Consider the following 21,233-nt stretch of genomic DNA (forward strand, 5'->3'; position numbering starts at 1 on the left):
TACAAGAGGGACTTTGATTGTTTTATTTTCATGTCACCATACATGAACAAATGAATTTTATGTCTTATTAAAACATTTTACTCCGTATCAAAAATGTACACATTTTAATAACCATTGCTATGGTCTGAAGGTATTTTTACATTTAATTCATTTAATTTAAAAAATAAGTGTAATTTCCTTGCTGTATGTGTTACAGTGTAAGCTTAAATCATTCTATACATAATAAAAGTTTGTGTATACAGATAATTTTTCATGTTGTCACATACCTTCATGTCTGAGACACAGGTGGGGAATTTGCATTTCTTTTTTGCCAAAGGTTAAAATACATACTGATGTGAGCACAAAGCAACATTTTTTAAAAACAAAACCAGTTTGAATGGCACAAGAGTTAGCATTTTTATAAATTAACAACCAGGGTGCTGCATTATGGAAACAGGCGCATGAGATTCCAGTACTTTCCTTAGGGCTTGGCTCGCTGGAAAAAAACCTGAAAAAATATTTTTTTAAATTAAAACAAAGAGAATGTAAGACATGGAATGCTTGAGGTGTAAGAGAATTCATTTGACAGTGCTCATTTTTGTGGTTAACATGCTGTTCAACACATTAAGTTTAAGGGTATGACTTGTGCTATTGGTTTCCATCACACCCTCAAAAATGATGCATTCTGACACTCTCTGCAATTATAGCATCACATTTTTCAGCTATTAAACAAAACCCACAAGAATATCAAACTACTGAAATGGCAAGGTGCTAAGAATGAGTGACAATTTTATAGATGCAGGTTTGTTGTTGTTTGCTCTCTTTCCAATTAACTGCTTTACTACTTGGAGATTCCCAATAGCTTAGAAACTACTAAGTAATTCTATATTTTGATTTTACTTCAAGTCACTACTATGACTGAATGGTATGGTAAAGTTCAAATGGAACTAAAAGTTATTAAAAGAAAAAATCTTTATACCTTTAAGTAATTTTTAAAAACTTTAGCATCAGGCTGCTGAAGTGCTTGACAGAATTCCTATAAGAGAGAACAAAGAAATAACTAAGAAGTAACTAAATGAAGCAACAAAACAAGCTGAGATGCATTATTATGTAAAGCCATTGATATTAATTTGTATTTTCCCTAATGTACAAATGAAGAAAAGCATGTTATGGATAAAACCTTGTGAAAGGCTATGATAGTCCAAATGCATTTTAGGGCAAAAAACTACTTGTTTGGTTGGGGGTTTTCTTCAAATACAGGATATCTGACTTACTTTAAGCTGAGGAGACAGAAACAGGAATAACTACAAGGATATCTTCAAGTTAAAATTTGAATTAAAGTTGAATTAAAGGAAGATTGCTTAGACAGTTCCATGTACTGGACTTTGTTTTTTTAGGTACCCTTGCAATATCTTTACTCCTTGTGATAAAGTAATCCTATTCTCATATGCAATAACTGAGTAAATTTTACTGTGGGTTGAAAGGATGTTAACCTTGTAAATGTCCATTTCTCCCCATTTAACATTTTTGATTGTTTAAGAGTTTTCCAAATATTCTTTTAGGAACTCCTACCTGGATTATCTCAGGAGCTACTTGCAAAGAAGGCAAATACTCTTGCTGAAGATACTGAATGCACTCAGGACCCTAAAGAAAAGCAGTACACATTTTTTTACATATGGAAAAATCATAGTCCCATACTGTATATATGGTGGTCTACAACACCATTTTACAGAAAAGGAATGTTTTTCAAATGTTTAAGTTATTCTCAGCTGTTAGCTAATAAAAAGATTTCTCCATCTTAGCATCAAGGTTCTATAGCAATTTGGTATCTTTTGTTACATTGAAGAGAAATGCACTAAAAATTGCACTGAAGTATGAATTACAATAGAGCCAAACAGTTTGTTACATATAAACTGTAAGAGATAGTGAAATTAGAGCTGACTCCATAATTAACTATCTGACATTTGGAAGAAATAAAATAACTGGGTGTTAGCATCTTCCTACTGCTTTACCATACTACTCCCATTGCAAAATTCAGTAGCAAGATGAACACAGTATTTCTCCTCTTATAGCATAGCCTATGTAATCAGCAGTAAACAAAGCAATAATCAAATGGAATGTCCAAACCTTTGAGCAAAACAAACATTTTGATTAACACTTCAGTTTTTGTTTTCTTTGCCTATATTTATCAGATAACTTTCAGCACAGGTGGGATTACTACACAAGCTGACAGAATACAAACATAACCCAACAAATCTATCAAGGGAAAGTGAATCAACTTTACTAATTCACATAAATTACCCTGGAACTAGAACAGCAACAAAGTCAGCAGATTTTTCTACTTAATGAGAAATTTAATTTTGCATTAATTTATCAAGAGGTAGAACTATTGGATCCTGTATCCATGCAAAGTATTATGACACTGAGTTATTTTATATAACAGTACGGTAGGAATTCATCCTAGTACGTACCTAACTTTTAGAAATTGATAAAACCACTAGAAATAACCCTGTGACAGTTACTCCCTGTGAAGTATGAAGCTTACCCTTTTGAGATGAATTGTTTTTAACGTCACTGCACATTCTGATAAAGCCTGAAATGTAATACAGAGCATTAGGCTGTTGCATTGGTCTACTGGTTCACTATTCGAAGCTAAAGAGCCTAACGAGGCCCAAAACAAGGACTAGTTCATGCCATTATCCCTTAATTTTCCCCTCACACAATGCCAAGTCTTGGCCTTCCAGGTTTTGTTCCACTCTAATCAGAAAAACTTCTGCACAGCTGAATCAAAAATAAACTAGAGAACAGCCCAACTCTGTGTGTTCACTTTCACTGAACATTAGTTAATAAGTAATGCAGGTCAATGTTAAATACTTAGATCTCCAATTGATTTTGAGTCTAGGTAAACTACAGGATACACTACCACAATACTCAATAATCATACAGATACCTTAATGTAAAAAAATCCCACAAAACCTATGGGATTTTATTTCTGAGATGGCAATCTTTAATTCCCCACAGTTATTTTAAGTTTGCTAGCTGGAATCTGCCCCACAGGAATGAATGCAAAAAAAAACCATCTATAATACACACCAGTACTGTCTGAGCATCTGCTAAGTCAAATGTTTGCTTCAAAGGTGCTAAGAAACATGCAGGAACAATGTGCTTGTAGACAAAGTCTGCAAAACCTACTGGTCCATCTTTACCTCCTAAAAAAGAAAAATAATATTTCAAGTTCTATTATTGCTTAATGGGTAGTAGCAGATGGAAAGGAATTCTGGAAAGACATTCTTACCCCAGAGCTCCACCAACTTAGAAAGAATAATAAAACAAGTCTTCTGTGCAATAGGATCTGGGTAATCCACTGCTCCTTGAATGACAGTGAACAACACACGTTCCACATTTTCTGCACCTTAAAAAAATTAAAATTAACTTGTCACTTCAAATTGCAGCCTAAAATGTTTTGGTATTCATACACTATTTTATATAAATACTGACCTGGAAGACATGCTTCAACTTCAAAATAGCTCTTTTTTGCACAAATCTCAAATATTTTTGAGAAGTTTCCCCTACGATGCAAGACAACTCTTATTTAGGTTATAATTTTTTTTAAGTTTGGAGATTTAAATTGCCCTTCTGGCCTTTAACGCACACAAAGGTCAGGGCAGCACTTTGATCTGTTTACAAATTTTGTGCTCTCTTACCTAAACTTGGAAGAGTTAATTAAAACTCAGCAGCACTAAAGTAGTTAGCTTATCTTGCAACATATGACAAGATATTTTTCACACATTTAAAATTTCTGTGCTGCATCTATGCTTATTTGTTTCACTAGTTTAAAAATGTCTTGGCCCATCGCAACTACCAAGTGCCTCTTTCAAGAGAGCTCTCAGTACTTAATCCTACTTTTTCCTTTCCCAGCAGTATTATTACCATTTTAGAATGGGGGAAAGGAATTCTGAGCTTCACTTATCAGGCGAGTCACTTTAAACTTTCTCACCATTTTGATGGAATTCAAACAGAAAGAATAATTTAAAATACCAAGCAACTAGATGTCTGACTTCAAAGTCCCACTGTGAAAAAGAACTGGTTTGCACCTGGCCAGTAAATGTGAGGAAAATCTCATAACTACACATATACTAAGTCACATGATGCCTTCTACCATAGATAACAAGATCAGGCAATAGTAATAGAAGTTTACAGGATTTACTGATATGTCCTTCCAAAACTAGATACAATGAATAGTGGCAGCTGTGAGTGGTCTTGCCCAGCAGTCTGAACACTGATATACATTGATATATATCAGATGATCTCCAATTCACCAGATAAATACAATGATACATGAAGACTGATACACTGTTCTTGTCCTAACAGGCAGAGTGATCACATTAAGCTGAAAATATCAATTGGAAGAATATGCCTATTATAGCTGGATTTCACAACCCCAAATTCTTTTGCAGCAGCTAATTTGAATCAGGCAAGCTGAAGACAGTATTTCCATTAATCCATCCTACTGTAAGATAGTTAATAGCACTTGCCAAAATAGGCTGGTAATTTACTTAGATGAAATGTAGGTGAGAATAACCATAGTACTATCCTTTGAGGAACTGAATTCCTTACCTTGATTAGCTATGACTTCACTCATTCCACTGCCAGTTACTGTCTGCAGAAAAGCAAAGTAACTCCTCCGTAACATTTGTTTTTCTAAAGCAGCAGACTGGTCATTTTCTTCTGCTGGAAGGAGCAACACCTCAAAAATAGCATGAAGTAGTGGCATGAACATCTGTTGCAGAAAAGGTGAAACCTGTGTCTGTGAAGATCACAAGAAGGAGTCAGCTCAGAAAGAGAAATTGAACATTTAGAAGATAAAAACTGAAGGCTCATTAGAATTCTCAGCTTGGATTCACTTTTAATGTTAGTAATTTCATGTAATTACTTTTAACACAGCAAGCTGCATCAAGGTCACCATGAACATTATTGCACCTTGACTTACACGCCACCTATTTTAAGTCTTTTTGCACAAAAATAACTAGTCCTATCTATCCCCATTTTGAGTAGGAAAAGGATTTTTCATCCTTCTGTTCAGACAATTTCAAATTTCCTGAAATACCATCTCTAAGACATTAAAATGGGCAACGGACCAGCTTTTATAGAACTTTTTTTTTAAGGATTACTGAAGGTTTTCCAACTGACATCACAGAATAAACTTGTCACTTACAACACTTTTTGTGAGAAACATTTTTAAAGGCACTAAATTAATTATGAATTGAAAAACTGAAGGTGTGTGCTATTCAGTCACGTTAGAATTCCACAGAGAGGCAACTCTTGTTAATTTCCTAATGCTTACGCAAGATTTTATCTTTTATTGTCTTTTTAATATGCCTCTTAAGTATTCAAGGTGAGACCAGAGAAGCTAGGATCTTTATTATACCATGTTATAGTAAGAATAGCACTGTATCATAGAAAATTAAACACTACAGCTGAACATGGTATTTGTCAATCTTGCTCCTGTGACTTTTTTCTTTTACCTTCCTCATCTTTCACAGTCTATTTTCAATTATCCATGTTCTCCCCAGTATGAATCAATATGTCTCCTTACACATATATTTGATATTTCTGTATCACTATCTTCTGGAAATCTCATTATAAAAGATGAGAATTTACTTCAAAGCTTGTGTACTTGTAAGCTAGTTTGTAACATTAGCTTAAAACTTCAGTGGAGGGCATGAAGCTGTGTCAATAAAACAAATCTGTGCTGCTAGTAGTATTTTAAAATATCAAATCCAAAAAACTAAACACAATAGAAACATTTAAGACTAATCAAAGAAAAAAAAATCAGTCATTTAATCACTGTGAGTCCAGCAATGTATGACTGTGATCAAAGAATGTTTCCCAATAGCTATCTCCAAAATACACTTATTAATTTTTAGGGAGGGTTCTAACACACTGCTTTTCTGGAACCAGAAAAGGAGATCTCTAAGCAACACTTTGATCCTCAAAAGCTTATGCAGTATCATACCTTAAACTTAGCTGTTATTTGGTTTATAAGAGGAATGAATTCTTGAAGATCTTTTGCTTCACAATCTTTAAGCATGTGTTCAGAGGCAGAAGGAATGAACGGAAGAACTTCTTCCTCTAGGCAAATAATCATGCGGTGAAGGAAAGTGCGGACACCACTTCTCAGAACTTCCTTTTGTAATGGACAGCTGAGAGCTGGCAGAAATGTTTGTAAGCAGTCCAGATAAACCTCTGAGCATCCACACTGTTTTACAGTTTGCTTATTGCTGAAAGCCTTGCTGGTTCGGCTGTAAAAGCACACAACAAGTTTTACAGAAGCTCACATTTCAGTACAATGAAGAAGCAATAACACTGAGAATAAATGCTTTCCAACCCAGGCACTAAACTACAATACTCCATTTCATGAAATGGGGAGCCAGACAGTGGAAGTAATGAGAGTATTTTCATATGAAGTAGTAACACTTGGGCAGTTTTGAGAATTAAATTCTAACCATTTACCAACAACACAGGATTAGATTAGCTCCATACAATTATTTGAGCAAAGAAATAGATGCTGATTCATTATGAACTTGCTTAATACTCTCTGTATATACATCAAAACAGACTCTTCTAAGGGGACCTGCTTTCTCAGCTATCACAAGAAATTATACAACCACTCATGATTTTCTACGTCAATAAAGTAGAAAGCTCATTCCTCCCAGTAACTCCTTTGTATTTCCCTTTTACTCAAACCAGAAACATACAGTGTCCATGTGCTGTACCTACCTAGCAAACCCAACAGCATGATTGAGGCAGTCAGCCAGTGCCATCTGTCTGTCCTCGTCTTGTGCCATCATCAGTTTTTCTAACAATACTTTGAACTTCTCCATCAGCGGAGTCAACAAATTCCTCATCAGAACCTGTTTTCTTTCTGCAGAGTATTCACTGTTAACTATTAGCACTCCAGCTGTTTCATAAATGAAAAGTTGATCATCACTGCTTAACAGTGCCTGGTAGCCATTTTCCTAAAACAGAAGATAACAGGCATAATTCACTAAGTGTCCTCTATCAAGGCTGCCTTCTCAAAATTTATAGTTTCCATACACACCCATATCTACTCTATACTCCCAGAAACCCACAAAAGCAAGATTATTAGAATTAGTTACAAAAGTAAGGTGCACAAGTGATCTCTCACCATAAAAGCAAGATAATTATTTCTGCTTAAAGTCTGCATACTAAGCTTACAATTCAGCAAGAACTCAGGCACACTGCTAAGTGCTCACCCATTACAGAAACCTAAGGCAAATACTCACAGGAGGAGACAGTTCCATCAGGTCTTGTATTCTGTTTAAAACATCTTCAATAAAGGGATTCATCTGCTTACTGAAGTAAAACAAGTACATAACACTACTTAGAAGCAAAGCAATTTTTACGGGTTTCAGGATATTTTAAGATGGGACATTAGATGCTAAACTATCTTCTCAACATAGGAATTCCTTTTAAATACCAAAGCACTGCTGCAGAAAAATCTGGCTAATGGGAATGATGCTAGTGGTAGGCCAAATAAATTCACAGCATTGTGGCAAATAATTTATTTCCCTAGTTTTTAAAAAATATGCATAATTTCAGTGAAGCATTTTGAACAGTTGAAAAATAAAAGCATGCTGACATCAGAGCAATCTCTGAGCTTCTGCCTCTAAATGAAATACATGCCTGAAAGATGGACAGGACTGTTCAAATGACTCATACACTGAGTAAACTTCATATATATATATAAATCCTAAAACTGTATCTATTCAAAATGTAGTTAGAGACAGGGAAGGGTTACTCCTGAAAGTCTCCAGATCCACTCACACTCAGCTCTGCTGGCTGAGAAAAAGTAGAAAAGGCATTGATATTGTTGGTCAGTTTTAACATCTGATCAAAATAAACTAGGCCTATTTATTCCACTCCTTTGTTCTGTGACAAATATTTCCACTGCCACCTTAGGATTACACAGTAGAACAATCCTGCCAGAGCACTGTTTTGATATTTTACTTCACTGCAGTCCACCTGAAGCCCAGCCTGTTCCAATGACAGCTGGGACATATAGAAGTGTTGTGTGTAGTAAATTAAGTGCCATTTGAATACATTTATTTACTCACTTAAGAGACTTGACAAATCTGGAAAAGAGGTAAGCTGTTCGACTCCGTACTTTGGGACTTGTATGACGAAGACCACGGTGATCTAAAAATGCCATCTGCAATCAATAAAGCATCTCAGTCTTAGATTGCCTAAACAAGGCAGCAGGGAAATCTAATTATCCAACAAGTTCAGAAACTTAGCTTCCTTAGGGACCTTCAGAGAATAGGAAAATTTCCTAAGTCTAAAGAACTTATTTAGTCTCACCTAGTTAAAAATGTAAATGAGATGAAACTTACTAGTACAGCTGGAATGTGCTGAGGTTCAACAGCAAAGAATTTTTCATATCTAACCACTGTTTCAAAAAATTCCAGGGTCACTGATGTGTGTTGATAGGCACTAACACCAGAAGTCACCAGCTAAAATAAAAGCATTAGCAAGTTAGCATTTTAGATACTTATAAAATCTAAGTGCAACATAAGTGACATGCTGGTAATTAAAATGAGCCATCTGAACTGAAACATTCCAGTCTTTAGTAGCAATTTTAAACGGCTCTCAAGATATACGTACAGTTCTCATCATGTCTTGCAAAGCTGTAGCTTTAGTAACATCACCAGAGAAGTGAGCACCATGAGATACAGGAAGAGCCTCAGCCAACATATACAGCAGCCTTATTGCCACTTCTACTTCCATAAATCGTGTAGTCTGCCAGTTCCTAGAGAAAGAGTATGAAGATCATGTAAGTCTTTAGTACCTTATGAAATAATCACAATTATACCATGTTAATATTTTCTTTTGAGCCTTCTTCAGATGCACAGCATAAAAAGAACAGATTTAAACTAAGGAAAACACTGGAAGGCCAAGGAAGTTATACAGGATGCTTCTGAGAGACTTCATCCTCTAAAATACCACCTCTCATCAGATCACCACCAATTTTCTTTTGCCAATTTCAGTTTGGAAGCTACAGATTTCTATTGTGCTTATTTTAGATACAAACCCACCTACTGTGACACGAGGACAAGCCACTCAGTTTCACATAAGAAGAGGCTCAGTAAAGGTAAAAGCTAGCCACAAACAATACTGAATTTCTATTTGTATACACATCACTCTCCTCCTAGCCAGGGAACTAGCAATTTTTCTTTACTTGTGTGCAGTTTCCAGGATTAGATCTACTTCTTTTTTTTTTTTTTTATGAAAATACACCACTTAAGATTTTTTTTCCCTCCATCCAGCCTTGTTTTTCTGATAAAAGTAATGCATAATATTAACACCTCAAGGAAACTCTTACAAGATGTGGCAAAGTGAACACCTCTCCTAACAGCTGGTGCTACGTGGGTAAAGTGACAGAGATCAAGAAACATCTCTAGGAAAGAAAATGCTGCCATTTAAAGTAACAAAAAGAAACCTTTTCCTTTCCAAGGAGCTGAGTAACAGATTATATGAAGTCATATTTAAGTTTTAACAAGCTCATTCTGTCAACCAACTTCACCTTGCTGCAGCACACTTTCACTACAGACTGCTGGTTTACAAAAGGAAAATAAAAACCAAAGCCCAAAAAGGCATCACACAAAATGGTCTATAAACCCAACTTACTGAAGTGTAGTGTTAAAAACTCTGCGGACAGATGCTAACAGTAATTCTGGTGAAACCTGAGCAAGTCTGTCCAGCAACAGTTTCAACTGTTTTCTGTACTCCACAAACATTGCTTCATCTTCACCCTACAAAAAAAAAAAAAAAAAATCCACATCAGTCAAGTCCTTATTTTCATGTTTAAATTCATCTACAACTATTTTAGACAATTACATCTAAAGCAAAATATGTACATAGAAAACCAGTCTAGCATACTCAGAGAACTCAATAACACTTATCCAGTGCTCTTGCAACATAACAGCAGGCTCCTTTTATGGCTGGATATAATATGAGATCCACTGCATCAGTCCAGAAACATACTAAAAAAGCTTTCCAAAATGAAAACCAACCAAATGTACAAGAAAGAAAATGCTCTTGGCAAAGCTTTATTGACTCAATTCTTAAAAATTGACTCACTCCTCAAAGCTATTCTTTCTCACCATCTAGCTTAGTTTAAAAGTTGGACTGACAACACCTATGATGGACTAGACATAGTGTAAGTTAACCCTTTTCAGACTACAGCTCTCTGAACAGCATAGGGCAAAGTAAGTCTGTCTCACATAATCATTACTGTTGGCTGACAGATGTTAAGCATGAAAGAAAAACTAAATCAAAGACTTTACCCCATCTTTAGCTCATTTTTACTATCTCCAGCAGCTCAAGCAGCATGTCTTTTCAGATTTTCATTACACAATATTTCTGAAGTATTTTTGCAAGACAGAAGTGATGTGCAAAAACATGCAAATTTCCACTGAACTAGCCAACTCAACAGCTATGTTTACTTATCAGCACAGCTTATTTGCCTAGGGATAGCTCTGTACAAACACAGCCAAAAATATTAACTCAGTTGGCTTGGATATACCTTTACTGTGTTGTTTTGTCCTATGCAGACATGCCTAGAAGCTTTCCATATAGGAAAAAAAACAGCCTATGGACCCTTGCTTCCTACCTTTAAATCTTTAGTTTATGAAAAACACAGATATTAAGTGTGAGCAAGTTTTACTACATACAATTAAGTTGCATGTGTTTGTTTATTCCTACAACACAATACCTCATTTTCAAAATTATATTCTTCATCATATGTCAACTTCTTCATAACAGCCAACATGATTGCCTAGGATAAAAACAGAACAGTAAGCATAGAAGCAGACAAGTTAGAAGAAACAACTGTTAAAAATACTACAGGTAAAGAAAACATTGAAGCCAGCGTTACATTAGGTAAAAATAATTTTAATCCCTTTTGAACTATTATTTAGCAGTCCAAATCAAAACAGATAAGATTATATCCAAACAATACCCAAATGTTATTCCAGACAGACAGCACAGATATTTTGGAGCTCTCAGTCTCTGACAGTATTGTCTAGCTTTATTTCCTGCTTGCAACTTGTGCTGTTCAGTTCACATGGAAAACAAATTAAGATGACTAAACTAGGTAGAGGAAACCCTTCTCTAATAGCTCACAGTAATCAATGATAAGCATACCAATCTCTAGTCAATAATTATTTTGCCATCTTTAATATTGTTGTTTTAATATTGCTTCGAGAAACAGTACACTATATTGTAGTACCTATAACTACTATCCATTGCATGTGGTAAACACTTCTGATTCAAGGCTTTTAGTCTAATCGTTATCATCAACATCAGTAGAATACATAATTTATGTAAACTTTAGACAAATAAACCATATTTATTATTTTTCATTGTAACTGCAAAACCTGAAGTTCATCAACACAAAAATGGACCAATGAATTAAACCTACTGAGTTGAAATTCTTGGTCATCTTGCAGAAATAGATACTTTGACACAAAGTGTCACCATGACCTGTGAAAAGTGTCCACTTCTCTGTAAGGAATGATATTTAAGAAAAAATAACTGCAAAATATTTTGCAATATTGTAGCCAAAAATGCTTAGAAAGACCAGTCAGTCATTCTAAGAATTAAAAATGTATCCGGCTGATAAGAAAAAACCTTGGAACTTCAGAGGCACAAGAAACAAGCCCCTTTTTTTTCCTGTTCAAATAATGAACAAGTTGTAAGTGTTAACCTTAAAATGCAAAACCTTAAAGGAATGCTGCTAAGCACAAAATTTAAAGCTTAATACAAAAACCAGTAAGATTTAGACTACTTCCCATTACTTTCTTATTATAAGTTGGATGAAAGAAAAGAATTTGTTACAATTGTTTCTCAGTTTAACACAAATCCTCAGTAAGTGCTCAGTAAAATTTTGAAATATTTGGAACATCAAAATTTCCAGTATGAAAGCAACTTAAACATATTTCAAGACAGTAACAGTATTTCAAGTAATATTCCAACTTTTAAGTGTACAGCAGTAGTAACATAATTTGATCTAGCTGTAACAACAATGGACAGTCACAAAAATAAAATGATTCAGTGTTATTACCAGAGTTCTCTTTTTGTGTTACCTAATCCAATTAAACAGACATTAGACAAAAAGAGATCAAGACACTCCATACCACAATTATCCAAACCCAACTTTTCATGTTAGAACAAGTACAGAATTCAGTTTTCTTTGTAAAGAAAAAGGAATCACACCTGTTAGCTGCATGAACTTAAGATACAACTGCACCAATCTAACCAGTTCAATATCCAAATCAGTACATCTGCACTGGAGCTGACTGGGCTGAAAAATCTGTTTAAGTTCACTACTTCCAAAACTGGATATAAACTTTACATTTTATATATAAACTTAAGATTATCTAATTGAGCTTAATGTATATTTAATGTAATGTTTAACATATAACTGCTCATAATTACAACTTATCTCAATTGTTGCTTTCTTCTTAAGTTTAACTTACATTATATTAAGAGTAATATTTATGACAATCCTCCTAGACACCTCTTTCCATCCTTTGGAATTAGAGCAGGTTTTAATAAAAATAAAAACTTCAAGGAAACAACCCTTCCATGTTGATTTAAGAATATTTTTTGAGGAGTATAGCCTGCAGAGCTTGCCAACATGCTTAAGGGCTGTTTGGGAAGATCAGCTCTAAAATAGCTTTGATCTTCATACACAATTCATATTTACTATTTAAAGAAACAACTGTAGTTACTAAGCAAAAGATCGAACATACTGTCCTTTTAGGTGTTCACTTTTAATTACTGTCACATACACAATGAGGCATATAAATGAAATATGATTTGCTTCAGCAAAATGGAATATTCAGATCTAATGTGTCCTTTAAGTATAGAATCTGTAGCAAAAAATAAATACCTACCTCTACATTAGCTTTTTGTTGGTCTGAAAGTGCAGAAAGCTGGAAAATAAAATTCAAGTGTTAATTTTTTGTATTTATATTCTTACTGCTCCATTACTGTCTAAGAGAAAGACTTGCTCTTATAACAGCCAAATTATATGCCTTTCCCCTTATCATAAGACTTAAATAAAATCCTTCTGATCTCTAAACACTACAGAAATAGCATTAAAGAGGCATTAAAGAAACAAAATGCTAATTAGTCAAAAAACCTATTTGCAAGTCAGTTTCCACAAAGTATGACACATTCCACAGAAAAATCAAATTAAATCATGTCAGAATTGGTGTTAAATTGAAGTCAGACATATTTACTTGTTTCAGGATGTGAAGGTAGTCGTAACAAAAGCCAATGATGTTAGAAGAGATGTCATCATCTTCGTGAATTAGAAGTTGCAACATCAGGGCCACTTTTGCTTCAATAGCTTGTAGAGTGTCTTGAGCACTCTTCATATCACCATTTTTTATCAGTTTAGTCCAACTAGCTATTAATGCTTGTCCCATCCCATTGACCAGCTTAGAAAATCTGGCCAGAAAATCCACATCGTCCTCCTGCAAGAAAAGACACCTGATTAAAAATACTAACAGATCTTATGTTAAAATAACACAAGACTACAGACTGTACTACCCATGTCTAGTATGTAGAATTAAACCAACACTTGTCTCCTAGCTGGATACTACCAATTGCCTACAATTGGTTCTTTTTCCCCTGGGAATGGAGAAGACAAAGAGTTAAAGCAATGCCAGATTTGGCTGTCCTCCATTACACAACAGTAGATTGCTTCGTCTCTTCAGATTTGTTTTTTTCTCTCTTTACAGCAATAAGCAGGTTCAAAATAAAAGCAGCAACACATGCCTACCATAAATTTCATGCTGCAAAAGAGAAAAGTCTTTTTGTGGAAAAGCTTCAAAGAATCACCAGCTGCAGTTCACTTCAGAAATACTGATGACAAGTACCTTTCAGTGCTGCCTGTAAGAGTGAGTCAATACTAAATAGTTCTGTCTTGCTTTGCAGAAACACATTGATCAGAATCAGGAAATAGCCCTAAAGCAGCCACCTCAAAGAGACATTTTGGTCTCTGCCGTAACTACAAAAGTGAGAGAATAACAAGCCTACCTAAGACTGACTTAAGATTTTTATTAGTAGGAATATAAATTTGACAAAGGTTTCAAAATAAGAGGTAAAAGCCTTGCAATCTAAGAATTAAAGCTTCATAAGGATTGCTCTTTCTCCACAGCAGGTAGTGGTGTTCTTACACATGGCAACAGCCAGGCAATGTGTGTTTAGTTAGTAGGTATACTTTTCCAGCTTGCAGATAAGCATTTCAAGCCTCATGTTTGATGGTACACACATGCAAAACAGCACACGTGTCCTTAACAAAGCTCTTTCCCCTGCCTAATTACGCATAGAATTTTTTAGGGTGAGACCTTAGATCAGCTGTCTCAGCTACAATACCTGTTATCTGTTCATTCAGGAAGGAAGATTCAAGACAAGGAAACAGAAGCAGTATTAACAGAAAGCACAACATGCTTTAGGAGAGGAACAGAGGAGTTACATAATACCTTGCCTCTAGAATGAGATCCTGCGCGTTCAAATTTATAATGAACATTCATAACAAGCTCTTAAATTTAAGCGTGAGAAAACGGTAAGAAGTGTTTGGCTGTGATGCAGAAGCAAAAGTACTTCCCTCTAATCTATGGATTGTTTTATAATTTTCTGTGCATCTGCTTATTTAAGAACTGTCAGAAACCTATGACTCATTCCTGTTGTCATACCAAATCAATGCACAAACCTGATCAATACTGAAGAGGCCAGCAGACTGCAATACTTGACATAAAGACTCAACCAGTTTTGTTTTATCAATTGGGTCCATTCCCTTATTTACAATTTCAAACAAACAATCACAGGCTTCTTCCCGAAGAACTTCCACAGACATGTGACCTAGCAGCATATTTATAAACCTTCAGAGAAAAAAAATTTAGTTTTATTTGTACAAAGTAACATTGTATAGAAGCTTTATAATATACATGTGCATATTTACAATGTCTTCTTTTTACAATTCTTTTTCTACTGTACTGACAAAACTCAACATTTTATACATTTTAAAGAGAACACAGCAAACCGAGTAGTGTTTAGTTTCGCCATTAAATCATCTTGGCTTGCAAAAACAACCACTCTCTTAAAATTTCCAAAATTCCAAAAATAGAATTAAAAATAATCTTTGAAGAACTTATATATATTTCATTCTATAGAGTCAGCACTACTAAGACAAATTTTGCAAACCTCTTCCATCAAAACCTTCTTACCTTTCATTGGCTATCAGGCTCAAATCTATCCAGGATACATAAGCTCCAACTACTTCAAGGCACTGGCATGTCAACTCTGAGTTATTATATTGATAATTTTGTAAGATTTGGTACCACGATTCCACCAAACTTGGAATGCACTGTTCCCTCATAGTATCTTTTAATAAGGTGTTCCTACGAGCCTCCTATCAATAGAGAAAAAGGACACAATCAGTCTTGTCACAGATTAGCATCTTGTCAAATTAGTAGCATTTTTGTATCCACTGCCAGACATCATGTCTTATAGTAAGATAAATAAATCAGAAACTCAAAGAGAATGTTTCTTCCTTTCCAACAAATAAAACCAAAATATCCTAAGTTTTCCCTTTTATTATCTACAATGCCCAAACACTAAGAAAAAAAGGCAGAAAAAGAAGAGCAGTCCTGTAAATCATTAAATGGACTTTTGATGCTAGGACTTCTTAAAACACGCACTAGAAAAATTAACATTTTAGAATGAGTATCAACCTAGCATTACACTGGCAAATTCAGTTGATTAATTTTTGTTTGCAAGCTTTCAAGCAATAAAATAGCTGAAAAGCACGGAATCATAACAAGCATTAAACAACAAAGCTAAACGTAATATTTTGCATTTAAACCCCCCAATGCATCTAAGGCAGAGTTGCCACAGGAAAAAAAAAACATATCTAAAAACCTTCTGCCCTAACTAAAGTAAGAGAACTTCCTAAAATTTTAAAACAAGTGTTAATGCAAAATAATAACTTGCCTCTGATGTATGAACAACATCCCGGTCCACCAGCTCAGCATCAACAGCCATCAGGATTCTGAGGTACATATCCACACCTCGTGGATTAAGGTCAACTACTGACAGAATGTCAAAAAAAAACTTGGGCCATTTTGTGAGATATTCAGTAACAAAAAGCAGTGCAAAGACTTGTGCTGCTTTGTTGCGAATAAAAGTCTTCTCAGGCTGGGGATTCAGCATCTGGCAGAAACAAGACATTTCATCTGTATATTCTTAATAAATTAGAGAAGAATCTTATGGGTTTTTTGATCTTAGTAGTAGTTAATGTACTAACCCTCTTCCTGGCTGAGATCAACAAATAAACCCTTACATTTCCAAGGAATTTGAAGAAAAATTGGCTAAATTGTCATGCTACAGGGAAAATGTTTTCTATGGTGATACAGTCCTAAGCCTTTCATTCAGTAGCAAGACATGAAGTGTATTACTCAAAGACTTCAGTCATTTGTCAGTTTGGTGAAGGTTGCCATCCTCCTGTAGCTAGCTTGTGCCCGTGTTAAATGCTAGTGCTAACAATATTAAGGGAAATTCCTAAATCTAAGGGAGGAAAAAAGAAAAAAAAGAAAAAAAAGAAAAAAAAGAAAAAAAAGAAAAAAAAGAAAAAAAAAGAAAAAAAAGAAAAAAAAGAAAAAAAAGAAAAAAAAAGAAAAAAAAGAAAAAAAAGAAAAAAAAGAAAAAAAAGAAGAAAAAAAGAAAAAAAAGAGAAAAAAAAGAAAAAAAAGAAAAAAAAAGAAAAAAAAGAAAAAAAAAAGAAAAAAAAAGAAAAATTGGTCACATCCAATCTCCTCTTCTTTCCCTTTTATAAACTCCTACATGGAACAGTTTGCCACAAGAAAAAAAAATTAATCCACTTCATAATGATCTGTTCTTTTTAAAGTCTTATTATATTCCATTTCCTACTGTTAAGTTTTCTATGCAACAACTATGTTAATCTTCAGTCAGAAGTGGAATGACAGCTACATAATGGCAGGTATGGGCAAACCAGTGGATGATTCTGCTGACTGCAAACTCCTGGGTGGGGCTGCTACCACAAGTTCAGCTACAGTAACTGATTCCACAAGAAAGAATAGTCCACATTCTGCCACGGTACTAACAAAGAAGCGATAAACATCTACCAGCATTTTAAGTAGACAAGAGTTCACTCAGTAGGGTCTTAGAAAAGAGCAAGCCTGCTCCTCCTCCAAACATTCAAGAACCTGTTTTATACCTCCCTAAAGGAGAACTCTCAATACACCTTATTTCACACATAATTGATTTAACCCCAATTACAAACTGATACAAGAGCTACACATATTTAGTAGTAAGTTCAGGCATGGACTTCTCTACAACACTTGATTTAAAAATTTTCTCACAAACCTTTAACAATCAGATACCAAGAAAGCCTAACACCTAAGACTGCTGTGAAGGACATACATACCTGTGCTTGCAGCCATGTTATGAGTGTTTCTCTAATTAGCTGCTGCTGGACTTCAGTAAGTTCAGAGTATCTGAAACAAAAAATACTGAGGTCAAATACAACTGTGCTTCATGACAAACACCAACACTCAGTACAGCAAAAATTCTTTTTGCTTTACTTGTATGATATATAATGCTCCACATTAACAAAAAAGAAAAGTTTCTAAGACAGCAATTTACAAAACTGTTTGCATGTTAAAATTTTGACTCAAAGGCAAAAATAATAAAAAACATTTTACCCACAGTAATGGATCATGTGTTGAGGCATTACTGCCTCCTATATTGGAGTAGAAGCTTGAAATTTTGCAGGAAATCTGGTCCATCAGAGATAGGACTTATGACCCTGATAAAAATATACATTTGACCATAGGCCAAAGGGGAGAAGAGACATCTGTATATGCCTGAACTTGTTTCCTACACATTGAAGAATATCACTACTGAGTACAAGAAGTCCTTCACTGATCTGAGCTACACCACATTTACTAAACACCCAAGGAAGTAATTCTGCTTTGTGCCATACATATAGTTCTGGCAAATTGTGACATTATATCCAGCCCACCTCAACTACAAGCCATACATCTGCCAGGACTAGTGAGGCTGAGAATACTCTATTGCAAAAAGAGTTAGCTATAGGTTTCTAGAGTCCTTAATAGGAATGACTGCTTAATGGGACTCCAGTGTTCCTGTCACAGCCAACTATTTATTAAAGAGATGAAAAAAACCACCCCACTGAAAATGTTTCAAGAAAATAAGTAGCAGGAAACTAGAGAAAACATACTGTAGGAAGCAGGTGACAGGAATGAAACAAGCAGAGGAAAGTGGGCAGTGAGGTAAAATTAGGTAAATAAAGTCTTTAACATTTGCACTCATACCAAACTGTAAAAATCAGTCATAAAATACATCTTATTTCTATCTGAACTCATGACCCATTCAGTGTATTACAAGCAGTCACAATGACATTCAAACATTCCATGATGCTCAATTCCAGACCAAGAGAGCCCAAAGTGAAAAAAAATATAGTTCAGTGCAATGACATTCATATTATTAAAAAGTTTTTTTTTCCCTAGAACTACAGATTTATGAAACCACCGTTCAGTGAAAAGACTAATTTCTCAACATCTCTGCCATGGTTATTGAATGAATAGGGCTCTGTCTGAAGTCCAGGACTCTGTACAGAGCACGGCTGCAAAAAATCAGAGAAAGTACAGAGTAAGGCCTGAATCTCCAGACAGGAATAGCTAAGTTTCAAGCAGTTCTCGTTAACTGAGTCTGCATTAGGCCATACACAGGTGTTAGACTAGCTGAGAGCAGAGCATGCTGCTCAAAACCTCTCCAAGGAAAAGGCAAAGAAATACAAGACAGCTCTCTGCATCAGACGACAGACACCTCATCAACCACAACTAAGCAACAGATACCATTTTAAGTTTATCTACAAGCAGGATAAAAAGGGAAAATTAAACGGATGTATATAGATGGTATCAAGAAAAATTACTCACTTGAACTTAACTTGATGTTCCAGAACTTGAAAGCAGAAGAACTTGATGTGATCATCGCTAAAAAAGAAAATTGTGTTATTTTGGCAACAGAAAAAACAAACCTGCTGCTACTGCTATTTCAAAGCAAAAATGACAAATAGTGGAGCAGTTAATCTGGTAGAAATGAGCAACTGTTAAACTAATATTTATGTTTGATACTAGTTTTTTTTTCTACAGCCACCTATTTGTTACTGTTTGATTTCAGTATTGAACAATCAAAACTTCAGCACTTATTGTACCCTGCCCTTACAAAAACCTGTCAGGCTTCAATAGTATGTTTGAGGCCCTCTACATGCAGGTTGTACTCTGCATCTTAAAAATCAAAGGTAAAGACAAGCTGAGGTACAGATGAAGAATAAACATTCCACATGCTCTGTTATCTACACCGCTTTTTCATTTTATTATCTAAAACTTGCAACAACCATAATGTATTTTTAACGATAATAATTTCTAATCTTTGTGGTTTTAACTACTGTACGTTCTAATGGAGTCCATAGTTTTGATAAATCATTTACAAAAAAGCATTCACTATAAACTACTGCTGTTATTCAGGAGACATGCACCCCTCAATTCCCTTCCCTATTGAATTATTCTATAAAACAGTGACAACCTAGTATTTTTGATGTAAATACACAGCTATGAACCAAAACAGTGGTGATTGCACACTCTCTGCATCTTAAAAAATGGGATAGCCTACTCCACATAGCAGGGAAAAGGAACTACTCATGAGATTACTGCAAATAAAGTCTATAGTCTTGCAGTGGGCAATTCTCAGCACTTCTTTTCCCCTGGATTTCAAAAACCAGCAGTCTTTAGGAGTTTAATTAATATGTTGCTCTTCTTGAAAGGCATTATACAGAGGCCACAGATCAACTATGACACTAAAAATAGTATGTAGGCCATACTAACTTTCAACAATTTAGTTTGCCAATTACACTGCACAGCTAAATCAGATCTACACACATTACTAATGAAAAGAAATTATTAGTTACATTACCTATATATACTCTGAGCTAATGCTTCTGCACAGACTTGCCAAGCATCCTGAGATATCTTGAGCTGCTCAAAGTAGGCTAGTGCCTGCAAAAATCGAGGCAAGTTTCACTTAAAAAAGAACAAAGCACATAGCAATACATTTCATTCACACTAGCCCTTATATTTAAACAGCTCTTCTTCCAAAAGCCAACGCTATTTGGATATATTCCAATGGTTCCCTAAGCACTGTAAAACTAAGCAGGCTTTTTCCAAATGCCAATATCACAGGCACCCATTTCCACTTCATATTCAATACAAAGACTTTTGTTACTTGAATAAAGAAATCATAGAATCAGAAGTGTTGAGGTTAGATGGAACCTCCAGAGACACAGCTGACTAGAGGAGCTTGCTCAGGGCCTTTCCATTTAGGTGGAAGTTCAGATCCAAGTTAAAATTTCTTCCAAGTTCTAAAGAAGTGGTAATTGAGATTTTTCACTGACAACAACTCACTATTTTTGTTGCACTTTGCTTGTGATTAACATCCCAAGCTAAAAAAATATTCAAACTCTGACCACCTGGACAATTATCAGTTTATGAATCTTTTACAGGAATTGAGAAAACCTCTACCAAATTTTAAATAATCACGTTACTTATAAGGACTTCTAAACAACATTTGACAACAGTTAATTTTATTTAATTGCTTTAAGGCTCAGTGTGGCCTGTAATTCAGAACAGTAAAGCAAGTTTTGAAACAGATTAGATTAGCAACATTATTTCAAGGAGGTGGTTTGGCTGTTGGATATTTTTAGGGGCTGCTTTTTACATTACTTGATAAATGTTTCAACTTACCAAACCCATCTCCCAAAGTAATTATTCAGAACTAAGATCTAAAATAAGAATTCACTTCCTGTAGTTAGCACTAACGATTTTCTTATATTTCATATATTGCTTTACTAGAAATGCCTTGATACTCTCCTTATGTTAACATCTTACATGACAGTGGAAAAGGTAAGTCCCCTTCTGCTACAAAATATTTCAAAACTCACTGCATAGTTAAAAAGTCAAATATAAAAGCTTCCAATTTTAGTAATATTTTGTTGACAGATCATTAAAGATTAGCTATATCCATCTTTTTAAAAAGGACAAATGCCCAGAACTAACATATTT

The 21,233-nt window shown here is 34.9% G+C and overlaps 1 protein-coding gene across 7 annotated transcripts in view; it reads right to left on the minus strand.

Annotated features, from left to right (window-relative positions):
- Positions 1 to 21,233, minus strand: part of XPOT (exportin for tRNA) — a 26,702-nt gene continuing 5,469 nt past the window's right edge. For 4 of the 7 annotated variants that reach the window (XM_079303562.1, XM_079303563.1, XM_079303564.1 and 1 more), the window contains 23 exons: positions 20,089 to 20,171; positions 19,053 to 19,109; positions 17,519 to 17,588; positions 16,066 to 16,284; positions 15,300 to 15,484; positions 14,786 to 14,954; positions 13,308 to 13,544; positions 12,960 to 12,998; positions 10,775 to 10,837; positions 9,688 to 9,812; positions 8,665 to 8,809; positions 8,394 to 8,513; positions 8,118 to 8,212; positions 7,287 to 7,356; positions 6,760 to 6,998; positions 5,996 to 6,281; positions 4,597 to 4,786; positions 3,275 to 3,391; positions 3,073 to 3,188; positions 2,525 to 2,572; positions 1,552 to 1,623; positions 959 to 1,015; positions 1 to 487 (listed from right to left, as the gene is read on the minus strand). In XM_079303562.1, the coding sequence (XP_079159688.1) occupies positions 461 to 487; positions 959 to 1,015; positions 1,552 to 1,623; positions 2,525 to 2,572; positions 3,073 to 3,188; positions 3,275 to 3,391; positions 4,597 to 4,786; positions 5,996 to 6,281; positions 6,760 to 6,998; positions 7,287 to 7,356; positions 8,118 to 8,212; positions 8,394 to 8,513; positions 8,665 to 8,809; positions 9,688 to 9,812; positions 10,775 to 10,837; positions 12,960 to 12,998; positions 13,308 to 13,544; positions 14,786 to 14,954; positions 15,300 to 15,484; positions 16,066 to 16,284; positions 17,519 to 17,588; positions 19,053 to 19,109; positions 20,089 to 20,171 (2,829 nt within the window). In that variant the 3' untranslated portion in view covers positions 1 to 460. Of the gene's footprint in view, positions 488 to 958; positions 1,016 to 1,551; positions 1,624 to 2,524; positions 2,573 to 3,072; positions 3,189 to 3,274; positions 3,392 to 3,441; positions 3,549 to 4,596; positions 4,787 to 5,995; positions 6,282 to 6,759; positions 6,999 to 7,286; positions 7,357 to 8,117; positions 8,213 to 8,393; positions 8,514 to 8,664; positions 8,810 to 9,687; positions 9,813 to 10,774; positions 10,838 to 12,959; positions 12,999 to 13,307; positions 13,545 to 14,785; positions 14,955 to 15,299; positions 15,485 to 16,065; positions 16,285 to 17,518; positions 17,589 to 19,052; positions 19,110 to 20,088; positions 20,172 to 21,233 lie in introns of those variants that run through there. The other 3 variants (XM_079303566.1, XM_079303565.1, XM_079303567.1) reach the window with 2 other exon arrangements.

Source organism: Erithacus rubecula, assembly GCF_903797595.1.
Source record: "Erithacus rubecula genome assembly, chromosome: 4".
NCBI lineage: Eukaryota > Metazoa > Chordata > Aves > Passeriformes > Muscicapidae > Erithacus > Erithacus rubecula.